General features: G+C 38.4%; 1 protein-coding gene across 2 annotated transcripts in view; it reads left to right on the top strand.

Moving 5' to 3' along the window:
* STK39 (serine/threonine kinase 39) overlaps positions 1 to 15,429 on the top strand; it is a 105,595-nt gene extending 90,166 nt beyond the window's left edge. For both annotated transcript variants that reach the window (XM_026094063.2, XM_026094069.2), the window contains exons 16-17: positions 9,423 to 9,487; positions 13,951 to 15,429. In XM_026094063.2, the coding sequence (XP_025949848.1) occupies positions 9,423 to 9,487; positions 13,951 to 14,025 (140 nt within the window). In that variant the 3' untranslated portion in view covers positions 14,026 to 15,429. The remainder of the gene's footprint in view (positions 1 to 9,422; positions 9,488 to 13,950) is intronic.
* The last annotated feature ends 717 nt before the right edge of the window (positions 15,430 to 16,146 follow it).

Genomic DNA, 16,146 nt, shown 5'->3' with positions numbered 1-16,146 from the left:
CCTCAATGGGTTTTTTACACACACTGGGAGGGAGGGAGGGGAGGAATCAATCTAGAATTTCAACCTTCTCTTTTTTCATAAGTTTCTGGGGAAAGGTACTATTTGCCAGTTACATTAATATTTTAATTTAATCAATAAAAACAGTTGTCACAATTCCTGTCCGTATTTTTTGCTCAGAGAAGGAAGAATGCAATACATCACCTTGGGATCAGGTATGCACACTAAATAATTGAAGATTTGGGGGGCTGATGCTAATAATGTGCTATTGCAATAGCAGTAGTTACCATTTCTGCACTAAAAGTTTAATCTTTCATTTTGATACAGTACTCCTGCTTCACAAAATACACTTTCCATTGAGTGGGAATTTTCCCATAAGCTACCTAAAGAAAAATTAAATTTTGCATATTCCTGTAATTCAGTCTTCAGTTTTCCAGTTTTTGCCTGTGACCCTTGGGGTACATATTAATACCCCATATTAATAGATACTGTGAAGAACTTTGAGATTCACTATTATTCCATAAACTCTAGTTTTTTGCAGCTTGAGCAAGGATAAATATTTCAGGGCTTTCTTTTTGTCAGAACTGAGTAAGCAATCCAAACCCTGCTGTGCAAGTTGCTTTTTACTACATAACACTGGCACAAATTAATTTGTATCTTGCCATTTCTTAGCATTTTTTGGCAGGGTCTCTAAATGAGACCAAATTCAGATTTAGCCTTGGAGTCCCCAGTGATGAGTATGTTCAGATGTACACTGTGTCAGCTTCTGGTCCTTGGCTTCTGTCAATACCAAGCAGCTAATACTTTCTGGAAAATACAGGAGTAACAAAGCTGTCACTTTTTTTAACAGATTTATGACAAGCAGTAACCAGATCATTTTTATTCTGATCTCCAATATGTTAACTGGGAAGCAGAATGTTACTTTTGCGATAAAGTACTAGAGCTGGGTTTTCATTTTTCATTGGGGCTTTTTTTTAACCTTTCTGTATGTTCTTTTCATCCTAAACAGCAAATAAGCACTACTGTCTGAGACCGTTGAAGGCAGAAGTCATCATCTTATGTTGCTTAGCCATGGGCTCAGCTGTCCATGTAAGAAAGCATGATGATGGCTTCTGCTTTTTAGAACTGAAACTCTGAGGTTGTTTCCTCTGTGCGGTGGGCTGTGATGTAGGTTTGCCTGAGATAGCTCAGGAATAAAAGCGATATACTTTTGTCTGGGCTGTCGCTGTGCTGCCAGTGGAGTGACAGGTTTGTGCATTGTGGCAGGTACGCTTCGCTGGGTAACCTGGGCACTCAAACTTCTGATTTTGTGCAAGTTTCCAAACAGTCTTTTCTCTTTCATATGTTGCACTCTTATGTACTGTAGGTCCTTGCAGAAGGGAATAAAAAGAGGAGGGGGAGATGAACAAAGACGACCCTTTGCTTCATATTCTGTTAAGGATTTCATGATACTCTCTCTGAGTCTCTTACCTCTTGCTTGGGGTGGTATGCTATTGTCAAGAGTTGCAAGGGAATACCAGTTCCTGGTGGTGAGTTTCATTTGTTGGGGACCTGCAATTACTTTATCCTGGGAGATGAGGCAGGATGGGTTGTAAACTTTTCAGGATGTTTTTCTCTTTTTGGAAGCTGCCTAGCCAGTTGTGGTTAGGAGTTTGGTATAAAATGTAATGCATTTATGCTGATTTGCATATAAACCCACTGCTCAGTGCTATAACTGTTCTTCACCACATTTGCTTTCATAGAGTCTTGGGAAAATGTTTGTAAAACCATGTGAATAAATCTTAAAAGTACTCCAGCAAGCCGAGGAGAAGTTCCGTTCTCTCCGTTTTGTTCATAGAGCTCAGTCAGGGATATATGTCCTGAATAACACAGCATAGCTGGGTGGTTGCTCAGGCTTTGGGGTCTCTCTTTTGCTCCTCTCCCTTCATTTGGGCTAGAACAACCTACACCAATGTATACTCTGTGCATATAATTTGAAATCTTGCTTATGTCCTTTCTTTACTGCTGTTGTATGTTGGGCCGTTCTTATGGAGGGTGGGGACGGTGTTATTTGGTACAATTCTACTTTGTGCCTCGTACTTTACACACACTTGAAGGAACATGCATTTCGGGGTTTAGAATCTAGAATATGGGGCCTCAGAACCCATTTGAACTGCAGGGCACTACTCATCAAATAATCACTTTAAGCTGTGCGAATTGCCTAGCACTGTGAAATCTTAGTCCCGTTTACAAGAATGCTGTAGGTGACCTTTTCAGCCTCCCACTGGTCCTTTCAAGCCGGAGCTTCCTCAGCCCTCTGTTGCTCTGTAGCTGAGAGTGCTGTTCTCTTTAAGCTGCCTTCTGATTGTCAGGCTGCAAATCAAGCTGTTGGATATTAAAGTATCAAATGTTGAAATGGAGATAAATCATTTCCACTGTCTTTATCTATATCTACCGATTCAGCAGTGTACTTTGAGAACTCAGACAAATTTGTGAGCCTTAATCTTTCTTTGATAACTTCCTAGTGATGGCCTCTTCATAAATAATACATTTCTAAGTGTTTTTAATGTTTCTCCCTTATCAGTATCCAATAGCTTCCTCAGAAGAGAAGCCAGGCTTGCAGTCGAACTGTTTTCTTTTATTTCTTTCTTATAAGAACCATGTCTAGCTCCTTGCAGTGCTCTAGCAATGCTCACTTCTTAGTGCGTTGTCACAGATCTCAAAATGCTTTAATAATTCCCTTGCTACAATTCTCAAGCAGCATAAACAAAAGGGATTTTCTGACTAGCATCCTGAATGGATGAACTAATGAAGTTGCTCTGTGCATTTATAAGAGCTTTTTGACCTCTCTTTGAAATGCCTTTTAATATTTTATACAGACAGTTTGGGAGTTACTAGATAGTATTAGATAATAAGAATAGTAAGAAAGTTAGAGATCTGGAGGAATTGCTACCAAAATTTGTAAAGTTTGATTGCTATGATTGTTTGCATAATAAAGTATAATCCAATGCTATCCAGATTTTAAAACTTAGTTTTGAGCTTGTTATGATCTTGCAAATGCATGAAAATCACTGTGCAGTGTGAAATACAAATGAATGTATATATGCAATGAACCTCTTGCAATATATGAAATTGCCTCAAGAGTGTGCCTAATGAATTCAGCCCTTTGGAGGAAAGTTGTGCCAGCAGTTGAATTTTCAGGAGTCATAATTCCATGGAAAAGTCTTCTCTCTCACTCAGGCGTCCTGCTTCCCTGAGACCCGTAAGGAGGAAACAGCATTAATTCTGAAATCAGCAGATTCCCAAGGCAGTTAATTATGTAGAAATCCACCTATCAGATGTAAATGGCAAAATAAGTGCCTAGAGAGGGGAAGAAGTAATATTTGAAACAATCAGTAGGGAAGCCAAAAGATCTGTGCTGCCTTGAGTTTGCTCTGCCTAATATAAATGCAATTGGATGAAGCAGGGAGCTGTTGAAGGTGGTTATTTCTTACAGACTAGGTTTTGGACTGCATAATGTGATCTTACTGCTCACTTACTAAAAATATTTTTGATTCTCTGAGAGGGTATCATTTTTCCTGGTTTTTTTTGTGATAGAAATTTTGTGCCGGAATAGTGTTTTCCCCTTTCCGTCTATCTGAATTTCAGGGCTACAAAATAGAATAGCTTTCCAAACTGCTGAACCTAAGCATATCGTCAGAAGTTCTCCATCCATTCTTTTGAAAATGGAAAAGCACAGGAATCATTATTCTTTGGAGAGGGCCACAGAAATATCATCTCAAACTTCAGATTCTGCTTGTGTCTGTGTTTACGCCAGATGGCTCTGGCTCAGTCGGCTGGGTTGGCATTGTAGTGGAAATAGTTCTGCGGTACTTCATATAGCTTTATTTACTGTCTCATTAATTTTAACTTTTCCAGAAGTTTTCCCTATTCAGAAGCCATTAGGGTTAGATTTCATGCTGCGTTAAGAATTTTAAATAACAAGGCAGAGTCTCGTCATACTAGAAGAACAAAACATCTATTTCATAGACTGACCAAAGTACAGTTACTCGGTTACATTTTTGTGATCTTGAAGCTGGCCCTTTTTGTTCTGCTACCTTAACTTATATTAATTGCTTATTTAAAAATTGTAACTGATGTGGTCAGCCAAAATTGTCAGAGGGCAAAGATTGATTTAATAGTATATTCTAAGTAAATAAATAAGCATTCTAGATGACTCAAGCTATGTTCTTTTGTTTTTCTTATTACATTTGCAATTAGCAGCCTGTGTTGTGTATATTTATATGTTAGTTTTGAGCTTTTGTCCTATTGCATGTTCTGCAGGTGCAGACACTTACTTTGACAGAGTGGCACCACCATTTGTCACTGAGCAAAACCTGCAGAAGAATCAGTACGATTTGTAGTGCATAGGTTGATTATATGCCCTTCAGAAACCTTCTGAAGAAAGCTAAACAGCACCTCATTTATTGTTGCAAACAACAAAAAGTCTGTTGGGTTAAACTGCTGCTTAAGTTTGAAGAGGGTCTTTCCCCCAAGACATGATTTGAAGTACACTCATTTCCTTGAGGTTATTGCTGGCAAAGGTTTTTCCTCACCACTTGCTTTTTTTCCTCCAGTTACCTTCTTGTTCATGTTTTTTCTCTGACTTCTACAGTAGCATGGCTGTAACATCTTGAGAACACACTTTGCAAAGTAAAGTTGAGTCTAGTATCTCCAAGTCCTGAGGAGACAATGAATTATCAACAGGATTTTCAAATTGTCAGTTAGTGCTGCTTGCAGACAAACTGATCTACTATGAATTTCAAAGGTACAGGTTATCCAAGGCCTGACTTCAGAGTACAAAGAAAACAGCTCTGTGAATAGGAACTGTAGTATGCTTACCTTACACATCAGGCTGAGTAGAATGCATAGGCATGTTTTACAGCATTCCCCGTTTTTCCAAGTAGCTGAAGTATCAGTGGAGAGAATGATCCCTACCTCCTCAGTGCCTCTGTTCTCTCTGGAAACTCCTAAGGCAAAGCCCCTTTTCACTTGATTAAGGGAAGCATTAACTGCATTAAATTGACTTTGTTTACTGACTTGCAATACAAAAAATTGTTGGGAGATTGGGGAAGGGAAAGGTCGTGAAAGAGGGCTGGTTATTTTCCTCCCTTCTTCTTTCGGTTTTTGGCAGTGTGTGCAGATGTGGTTCAGATTATTTGCATTTAGAAACATTAGCGTCATTTTTCGTATATACAAAAAGTTAAAACTTTGTGTGTAGCTATACTAGGAGGGCTAGAGAGTCTCAGCCTAGTAAATACTTTTCCTCAATGAAAAGGGCCTGAATTCAGTAGCTGGGGGAGATGTTCATCAGGAAAGACTAACTAACCAAAGTGCCACTGGCAAGTAATTTTTTTCTCCTTCTTGCCTAATGCAATCAGTAAGTCTGAATGGGATGAGCAGTAGCAGCCACTGTGGGTAAGCATGTCACAAAAGCCCATATATAAGAACATGGTTTACTAGGTTCCAAGCAGATCTCTAAAATGAACTTCTCGGTGTTGATCAGGAGCCTTTGCATACTTAACTGTCCAAATTATGTATGCTTTAGTACTGGTCCTAAATTTTTAGAAGTATATATGTAAGAGTGGTAGGTCAGTTATATCAAATGTAGCAGATGGCTTAATTTAATTACATTCAAAGTAGGTTTGAGTGTTCCACTTTAGAGTATGTTGCATTTTTGTAATTCTAAGGACATGTTTACTGTAGTTAAGATGGGATCCCAAACCCTCTGGAGAAATAATTGGAAGTCACTGCATGCTGCATGGTGGCTGTCAGGATGGATTTCCAACTGCTTGGATGGTTTCTGCTGCCTGAGCTGCAAGCTTTATTTCTGAAGGGAAATAACTAAACTAGAGACACCACGGACACTTGCAGTTCTTCGGTGACTGCTTTTTTTCCTAGCTGGTAATATCTGGCCCCAAAAGATCGCAGTTACCAGTTGAATCAAACTCTTCAAACTGGTACTTAGCATTGGGCATGTCTTTCTGCACCTGCATATTTACCATACCCAGAACTTTCGGCTCTTGCTAAGGTAAAGTAAAAAATCAACTATGTTTTAAATAGTCTCCCTAAATACAGACCTAGGTATCCAACTTTGGATGGTTGGCTCTAACTGTTGGCCTTGCAGTCTAAATAAAGATAAGCAAAACAAAAGCAAGGAGTTAGGAAAAGGAGCAAGATACCAACAGGACTATATGTTTTTGCTAGGTAGTTGTGGGCACACTTCTCTTAGTTGATGTTAATTACTTACATTTTTGAATACTGCATTAAAAATGTGCCTTTTGGAGGGTTTGCATTCATCGTGGCTTGATAGAACAAGATTAATGACATTATTCTGACCAGCGTATTTTTGTTGTCATTCTGTAAAGGGCAGAAAATGGAAACCTCACAGAGTACCAAAAGTCACTGGTGTGAAACACTAGTTTTACGTGAACAATGCTGAACGCACGTAATTGGAATTGAAAAGGTATCTCTCTAGGAAATGATAGGTGATTCCTTCTGGAGATGTGCCTATTTTAATGTGAACTTGTATTCTAATATTATGGAATCTTAGCAGGACTGCTTTTTTATTTTCAAGAGTAATGTCTCGAAACACCTGGCATTATTCCCTTAAATCCTAATCCTCTGTTTGATTAAATGTGTCCCATTCTAGTTGTAGCCCATCAGAGAAGCAAAAATAAAGCATATTTCTGATGGTTGCTTCACATATTTCCAAGTGTTGCTGTCTCTAGCAAATTTATATGTAAAAGTTTTTGGCTTGTGTTCATATTAAAACTAAAGACAGGTGAACAAATAAACTGTGTCCCCTATAGCCTTTTAATGAGCACTGTTCTTTGAAGAAGCAGCTTTCATTAAGAATTGTATCTGTTTAAAAAGTCATTCCTTTCTGTTACAATGTTACATAAAAAAGAAAATAGAATTAACTGCTGACACTAAGTGCTAGCTTGTCTTTTGCTATTTTTTCTTTGACAAGTTGAATTTCTTATGTTCTTGGTGAAGAATCAGCAAGAAGGGGTTAGGGTTTTTAAGATTTTGGTGCTACTTGTGAAGAGCTCGGTGCTGCCTTCCACAGTGTGACAGTTCATGACAGCCCTTACTGATGACAGGCGGCAAACGCAAGGGCAGGAGCTTTGTCCTGGGGGCAGATGGAAGTTCTGACATTCAGGCGAAACCACCGCGCAGAGCGCTGACTTGCGATAGCTGTCCTACAGCTGGCCTTAGATGGAAGGTTGCCGCTCTTGAAGAAGAGCGTACATTTGAAGCTCATCTTTTTATAGCATTTGAAAATAGTTGAAGTTTGGAATCTTTGGGTTTAGCGTCCAGCTACTTGTCCAGTTTTGTAGCACTGTGCCTCTATTTCAGTGAAGCCAACTAACACTAGCTGGAGAATTTGTTCTTTCATTTTTTTAAGAAATGCTTTTGGGGGGTTTGAATAAGCCAGAAATGTTCTTGAGCACATGATCTAAGACATACAATTTTGAACCAACTCATCTTGGCTTCAGGAGATACGAGACTCAGTGTTCTTTTTTTGCATATGTATATGGTTCTACGAATTATTGTAATGAAAAATGTTACCTATATTTGCATGTATTTTGCCAGGTAGGAAGTATTGCAACAAAACTGATTTGTTGATTGTGGAAATGAATTGTGTGATTAAAATACAAACTGTTTGTAATGACTAGAATAAAGGAGCCTATTCATAATGAAAGGGAAAGACTTTTTAGTGTAATGGCTGTAGTTGAATTCATTAAACTGTGAAGGCTAATTTCTTGCTTTGCAAAACGTTTTCTCTACAAAATTTATCTCATGCTTGTTTTTTAAATCTTGTTTTTAGTTTCAAATACCCTTTCGTCCCCAGTCAAATTTGTTACAGGTGTAGAAACAATCCTCAGTGCCATTTCAATGGTGTAGAGAAAATGAGACCCCCACAATTCTGGTTTGCATTTAACAGTGATAGAAGTGAGGCTGGCCAAACTGCCGAGCCAAACAACTGTACTTCCCCATGTGAGACCAGACTCCGTTGTGCTATTCGCAGTGAGTCACATAGGGCCAGACACACTGTTCTAGAGCGAAAATTATACCATAGTGATGTTAGAACCAGTGGAGGAAACAAGTTTGGTGTCTGCTTCAGTTATGCCTCTAACAATAGGACATTCAACATGCAAATCAGTTTGCTGCTGTGTATCTTCCACCTTAAGAAGCCTGTGGAAAGTATTTATGGAGAGCGTCTGGCTTCTTGTTTCTCTGTTTTATGGTACTTACCTGTTCAGTATACTAAGAAATCTCTGCTACTTAATACCTGTTTGTTTCTTTTAACAACTCTCGCCTCAACAGCTCTGCAGGGTGTGGAGTCTATCTCATGCTGTTGATGACATCTTGTGCTCGTAAGTCAGCTTTGAACAGAGGCTCTTAATGATTCAGCCTGAATTAATCAGGTCTGGATCTTGTATTGTGCAAAGCTGTGGAGCAGATTTAGAACACCAATGAAGCCTGAAAGCAGCCAAATTTGTTGGTCAAGATTAATGGTAGCAATGCTGTAAAAAATAGACCAATTAAAAATGTGATTTAGGTGCTTTCACAGAAAAGGAGCTTATTATTTTCTTCTCTGCTCTGTTTTTAAGGAGCAAATAATTCCCTTGCTGTCACTTCTGTTGATAGCATACAGCTTACTTCTCTGGACATTGTGGCTCTGCAGATTTAGTTAAACTGTTTATTACAGTTATATCACAAATCCAGTCTCACTTACTGAGAGAGTAGTTTGAAGATCAACTTTTAGCTCCTGTTGCATCACTTTCTTATTTTTGCTGATTTTTCTGCTGGTTCAGTGAGCTGTAATGATCACTGAGTCTCTGTGTTGGTACTCTTGCCAGCCCAAAAAAGAGGCAGAAGCACAAACATGCAGCCAGAAAAGATGGAAGATAAAGAGGGGAGCAGTGAGCTCAGCCTTCTCCTAGAAACTTGTGATGACAGTGGCCCTGGTTATAGCAAAACTGCAATATAAAGCACAATGACCGTGGTTCTGCTTATCCTTAGTTACATGTTTCTGCCCCTTTGCTTGCGCTTGTGTTTGTGTGATTGTTACAGAATGAGCCAGTTTAGGGGATAGACTAGGCTGAAAACTAAGTTTTATTTTTACTGTCATTTGGTTTTCAGGTAGATCTTTCTGAACCAGTTCACATATTCATGAGGTATCAATGCCAGCAAAAGGGAGGAGGCAGGATTATGGCAGCCCCCCTGCCCTCTGAGTTTCAGACTACAGCTAGAGAGCAATTACATGATTCAGGTGGTATTTTATGGATATGTATGCGTGTGAAATTAATTAGATAACCCAACCTGAATCTGAGACTTGAAGCCACGTTGAATGCAATTTTCTGTGATTCATATTTTTTTCATACTTTGTTTTACAGTTGCTGCTAACTTACAGAAGATAGTAGATGATCCTAAGGCCTTGAAAACATTGACTTTTAAGTTGGTAAGTAAAAGCTCCTAAGTAATGGGTAATACAGTAAATACAGCTTCAGAAACAGAAATGTTCTCTTACTAAAGTTAGGCACTGAAAAAAACCTGTTAAATCTTTTTACAATAATTCAGTTATGGTATGCAAACCGTCTGGCAGAAACTGGAAAACTGTTCCTTGCCTTCTCCACATCAGCTGAAAAACATCACAGAAACCACTCTTCTTGAAGATTTGAGCTTGTAATGCTTGAACAAAGCTTTCTGTCTGTAACAGTATCTCTTCTGATTCCCTGAGGCTAAAAGCATCTGTATGATCATGCTGTTACCCATTCTCTCCCTGCTTCTCTAATATATTTTTTAATCTGTTGCATGATATCACCCAGCAATCAAAGTTGTTGAAAATAATTAAGTACATGTGAAATTTAATGAAACTTCTAGGTTTTGGGGAGAGGGAAGAGAGAGACAATTCTTAGAGAAAGTTTGCACATGAACTTACATATTAGTCAGAGAAACAGAACAGGGAGTGTGTTAACCGTCTGTGAGACGTTCTCAGAATTTGTGAACTGTGACTGCACCCAAGTCTATCAGTGGCAAGGCAGAAGTCTGTAGAAAAGACAACTTCATTAATTTTAGTGCTCACAGGACTGATTTTAGTCTCTGGACCAAATATACCACTGGTTTATTCTGGGAGAGAGCCGTGGAAGCTGGCCTTTTAGATTTATACTGCAAAGTAGTAGCAGGTTGCATCTTTAAATTATCCAGAAGCTCTTGAAAGGACTCATGAGATAATTCAGTTTGATATGGGCTTCTGGAGGTTTCTGACTCTGCCTTGTGTTCAAAGCAGGGCCAGCTCTGAAGTTGGATTAGGTTTCCCAGGGCCTTTCCTAGCTGAGCGTTGAATATTGAAGGATGGAGATTTTTCTGGGCAAGCTGTTCTAGCATTATACTGTCCTCATTGTGAACAGTTCCCCCCCCCCCCCAATGTCTTAATGGATTTACATTGCAAAGATGTAGTTCAGAATCAACATGCTGTATTTGTTTTTATTTCTTGCTAAAATTAAGTTGAAAAATTTACATACCTAAAGCTATTGAATGATTAGCTGTGTAAATATTAAACTGTTACCAATTAGCTTTCAGCACCCCTAGCTGAGAGTGACTTAGCTGTATATGAATGAATGGTCTGTAGAGAGGCATTTTCAGAGAGTAAGTGACCTACTTGATGATCATGTATTAATTCAGGATTGCTCTTCCTGTGTCATTTTTTAAATATAGATGTGAATGTTTTTAACTGACTAAATCAATTTGACTCATTTTTCCTCTGTGGTCCAGTAAAGTCACAACGCTTTACACGTTTCTTGTAGGATGGGGGAACAAGTACATGTAAATCCACAAACTGTTTTGTTTCTGTGGCAGTTACTATCTAAATATAGCTTAAAGGCTGATACCTTCTTTTTTTTTTTTTTTTGGTGGCTGATCTATATTCCTGCTGTCTATAAACACCTTACTTAGCTTTATGGTATAGTCAATGACACTTCAGCAAGAGTACTAAGATACACAGATATTCCAGGGGCTCTGTAGAAGTTACAAAATCAGTATCCCATAGTGTCCAGTTAATGTTTGTCTACTTTGTAAACACTCACTTGAAAATTTGGGTTTGGGTTTTTCTGTGATTGGGTTTATTGCTTAAATGTTAGGGTGCAGACAATGTCACAAGATATTTCAGATGCTAGTGAGTAAGCAGTGTTATAATCCTAGTCTATTCAGTAAAGCCTTTTTGCCTATAGTATTAAATTCTATGCGTTAGGTTTAGATGGAGAAAGCGCAATATCACATCCACGTAATTTTATGTGTGCATCAAACCTAGAGTTTAGCTATACGAGTAGGGACCCTGGTTATTTAGAAATAGCTGTACTGAATAACTCCCTAAGTAGTTACTCTTGTTTTTAAATTAAATTTTATCATTATCAGAATTAACAGATAATCCTAAATCTATGTCTTTATCTCTTCCTGAGGTAAGTTCCATTGGCTATTGGAATGAATCCATTGTTTTGAGTATTTTGGATAGTTTCTTGTCTCGAGTGTTTTGTTTAGATAACATTTGCTGAGCTGACTTTTTAACCTAAGTTTCTTCCTGATACTTCTAACCTAGGTTTCCTGCATTAGTTCCCTACTTTCTGGGAAAAGAACATACATAATCATGAGAAGTATCCTAATTTATTCTTATCCTTGGATTAATTTAATGTATATTCTATTTCTGTCTGCTCCTACATTATGTAATAGAGTTGCTAAATGAATCGTTGCCTAGGAGAACCTGTTATTCTTCTATTTGCCCTGAGTTTTCGTTACCTCTTAGCAAGCTCTCACTGAATTTGAGACCACTTGTATGCAACTTGATTAAAACACATTTCATTGGTAAATATTTCATGGGGATTCAAAGTCTACATTAGCTAATCTTGTATCCATTCAGAGAATTCAACTGAAAAGCATTCTTTAATCAAGGATTATTTACTGTTATTTCTGGGCAGTAAATCTGTTCAGTTTCTCACTGCTTGCAGATTGCATCAGCGCATGTCTGAATGCATGTGTCTTTAAGGTTTGATCTCCCTCTTGCACATTTTTTAACAGTGCATCTTTGACCTTATGATGATGTCATACTATAGAATATATGTAGTATTAAACCTTCTTTAGTTGTCTAACACAGAATTACGACTTCCCTGCAGTATTCAGGTGTCCACATTTTGGGAAGGAAGATGTTTTAATACACAAGTAATCTTGTTAATAGTTGAGGAAACACAGAAATATTGTGCAGTATAATTTGTACTTTAAGAAATTTTTTTCTTAAGTCTGAAAAAAATGGCAAAAGAAATTAATGAAAGGTTGCATTCAGTCCCTAAACAGCAAATTGCCAATACCAAGAGCTTTTCTTGTATGCTGCAGTTTGCATATAGTAAGTAGTTGTGGTTATGCTAAGCACAAAATACAAGGTAATAGGTTCCAGGGTGCATTAAATATTAGACAATACTTATTGATAAGGAAGGCATTTAAAAAATCTAGATTGATCTAGGTATGTTACTTAGCATGGCTGTGAGGGGGGGACTGATAGCTAGGTAGAGTACAGAATGATGTTAATAATAACAGCTTTTTTATCATGGTATTTTAAGTGCAAAACTCAAACTCCATTTATTTGGTAAATTCCCAATCCAGTAACCATGGAAATATCTTAATAGTAACAAATGGTGATGGTCTCAGATGTTTAACTTGCTGCTTCGGTGGAATAAGACCTACTCTGCTCCAAACAGAGGACTTGTTCTCTGTGTGTGGTAAAAGTGAACTTGAAGCAGAAGTAGACTCCTGTAATGCTTCTACAAGTAGCAAATAAGTTTATTTTTGTTTGTGAAAAAGCAATAGCAAATGTCACTGTGCACATTTTGTGTGCGTATCTGAGAGATCTTTTTCTGATATTGCATATACACATATGAACTTACACTCAGGGTTTCAACTGCAACAAATGCATAAAAGGATCAAGAGCATATCATAGGGTGAGCCAACTGTTGTAACAGTTTCCTTGGGGATATGCCAAAGAGAGTCCGAAGGTGTCCTTCCTAAGTAGTTTTCCATTACGCACTAATCATTTAACTTACTACTTTGATTTGTGCACCACAGAAGTGAAATTGCATAAAATGCCTGTATTAAAAAATATAGTTACTTCCAAGCTACAGAAACAAATCTTGTATTTAAGAAACCAACTATTAAAATATTTTGCCTACAGAGGCTGCATTTGTTAAAGCAGACTTAGAGGAACATTTCAGTCCTAAGCAAGATGTTTTTATATTCTTACTATTATTTGTGACAAATGAACCTGTTGTGCCAGTTTGTACTGCAACAGATTTGAGTAAAAATTTTCAGCTATACAATCTGAAATACTAAATGGTACAGTCAAAAAGAAGGCATTTCTTTGCAAGTATTATTGTTTACTCTTTACAGACTGCTTCAATCTCAAAAATTCAGTGGATTGCTATTCTCAACAGACTTGAGAGTTGAAGTTATGAGTCTTTGCAGACATTTGGTGTCTGCCCAGTGGTAAAAGCCAGAATCTGTACATGTTAGGTTAGTCACTCTTCACAAGTGAAAACAGCATGGTCGCATGAAAAAGCAAATTTGGCTCAAGTCCGGAAAGTTTGGGGCTTTAAAGGATCTTTGTTCTTTAAGTGACCTTTTGGGATAGCTGCAAAGAGTATTTTATTTCTCAGTGTTCATTTCTCAGTATTTCTTTTTATAGTTTTTTAACACTGATTAAAAGATTCTTCTAAAATGAAGGATGCAATTGGCTGACACTGCTAGAAAACTCACCAAGCAGTCCAAAAGTTTTCCTTCAACTAAACTGTTTGCTTACTAGGCAATGTGGGGGAAATTTGTAGCCTGGCTGTCAAATCCTCCTTTTTAACGTGATATACTAAATGTTTCTGTTTGTACTTGCAGGCTTCCGGCTGTGATGGCTCTGAGATCCCTGATGAAGTGAAGCTGATTGGGTTTGCTCAGTTAAGTGTCAGCTGATGTCTGTCCCTTGACCCCGAGCTGAATTGTGAGATTGCGAAGAGGCCAGTTTAGATGCAAAGGAAAATTAAAGCACCACACACTGAGTTCTGCTTCATTCTCTAGCAATTCACAAAGTCAGAACAGGCAAAGCCCACAGCTACACCGCTGCTGCTAACATTCAAAATGCTACTAAATGTCTCTTAGCAGTTGATTTGGATTCCCCCTAAGTGAGAAGCCTGTGGAAATGCACTCAGGTGGCTGTATTTATTGGTTACAAAAGGAATTTTCTATCAAGCTTACTTCTTCTTTCATAAACTTTGAGTGATACTATTTTACCTGTACTTGTGGTTGATTATACTGCCTCTGTTCTCTTGTATTTAGAAATTAACATAATTATAAAAGTTAATTATTAGCCAAACTTGAATTCTAGTTTTAAAACTGTGAATTTTATTTTTCATATATTTATGCATTACACATCCTAGTTAAAAGAAAATGATTTGACTTGATTATGTGCTATTTGCAGTTAATCTCCCATTATTTAAAAAAGTTGCAGGTATATCTTTGATATATTTGGTAACTTACAGTTTTTTTGAAATGAGTTAATTAGGCGTTAGCAAGCTCTTGTTGGTTGTGTGTCTAAAAACCGATCCACAAACTGATTGTCAAGGGTGTGGGAGGTGCCTTGCAGACATTAACGTTTTTAAGAATGTGCCTGAGGCTGCTTAAATCTAGAACAATCTCCATTTTCTAGAAGTACCATATATATGGGACTATATATATAGCTATTGGAATAAGGAGGGGTTATACAGTAGCAAAGATGTTAGAGAAGTTTGAGGTAAACTCTGCTTTGTTGGGGAGTCTGTGAGCTAGAACTACTATAAAATGTTGTCTTTAAGGTAGACTGCTTACTGTGCCCATCTCTGATTTGGCTTATCCTGAAGTGATAGAAATTGGTTTCATACTGGTGATAAAACTTGAAGAACAGAACTGAAGCTTTACTTGAAATTCTGCAAAATACCAAGGTGGAGTGAAAATAATAGGGCTTTGTGCAATGATCAAGTAAAACTCTGTTATAAAGAAAACACTTCTGACCCAAGTAGTCTTATGCGTAACCTGTGACATAGGTGTTATGGAGCTAGCAAACTTTAGAAAGACTTTCAAATTTGGAGACATATTCCTTGGACGTTACAATTTAAACTACTTCTTAGCTAATCCTAGATAAAGGGCAGCTCTTTAATGTACTGAAAATGGCAAATATATATTATTAAGAGAAGTTATTTATAATGCCTTGTCATAATTGTTGAGGTGTTCTAGAGCCATTTGCATACAACTCAGTGTAATTTCATTCCATTCTATTGTTTACATGATGATTATTTCAAGATGACTGCAAAGGTAAAAAAATAAAAGTGTATTGCACAAACAGATTTGTATTCTGAATTTCCGTGTTCGGTGCGCGTTCCCGCCGTTGCGTGGCGGAGTGACCTTACCAAGGCGTGCTGCCTCTGTTTAGTTCAGTAACAGTGGCACCAGCTAAAAGGACCTAATTGTTAGGAGAAGAGAGAAAATACTGTTTGCCAGCTCACAGGAGAGGATTGTTCTTTACCACTCGCTCTCCAGTGCTTTGCAGAAGCCATTTTTAAGACTCCCATGAGGTGCTTGTACTTTAAGACGTTCTTCTGTGCCCGCACTTCTACCCCTGATGGTCGCCGGTTTGCGTCGGGAGCAACGAGGACGGGGCAGGGCCGTGGCTCCTCAGGACCCTAACGGCTCTGCTAACGGCCCTAACGGCCGTTGGTGCCCTCGGGGTCATCGCGCGGAGCCCTCGCCCCGCCCCTGGCTGCCCAGCCCAGCCCAGCCCAGCCGGGCTCTGCAGCCCTCGTCCGGCTGAAGAGCAGAAACGAAACTCGTCAGCATGCCATTCCTGAGCTTCGAGGTGTCCCCACGAGGTGAACATGGGGTTATTGATACCTACTTTATATCTCCTGTTTATGAACAGTAAGTTACCTTGGTACCCTATAACAGCGTGCTGTCTTCCTGCCCTGTTTCTTTGCTTAATGTTACCCTTAGATTAGCTAGTATGTATTTTGCTGCAGACCCAGCAGGGGTCAGTTGGAGAAGCCAGGCAGGGTATTACTGGCA

The sequence above is a fragment of the Dromaius novaehollandiae genome, chromosome 7 (assembly GCF_036370855.1).
Source record: "Dromaius novaehollandiae isolate bDroNov1 chromosome 7, bDroNov1.hap1, whole genome shotgun sequence".
Lineage (NCBI taxonomy): Eukaryota > Metazoa > Chordata > Aves > Casuariiformes > Dromaiidae > Dromaius > Dromaius novaehollandiae.
Note: the sequence above shows the minus strand (reverse complement) of the source record. Positions and strands in the feature narration are given on the sequence as shown.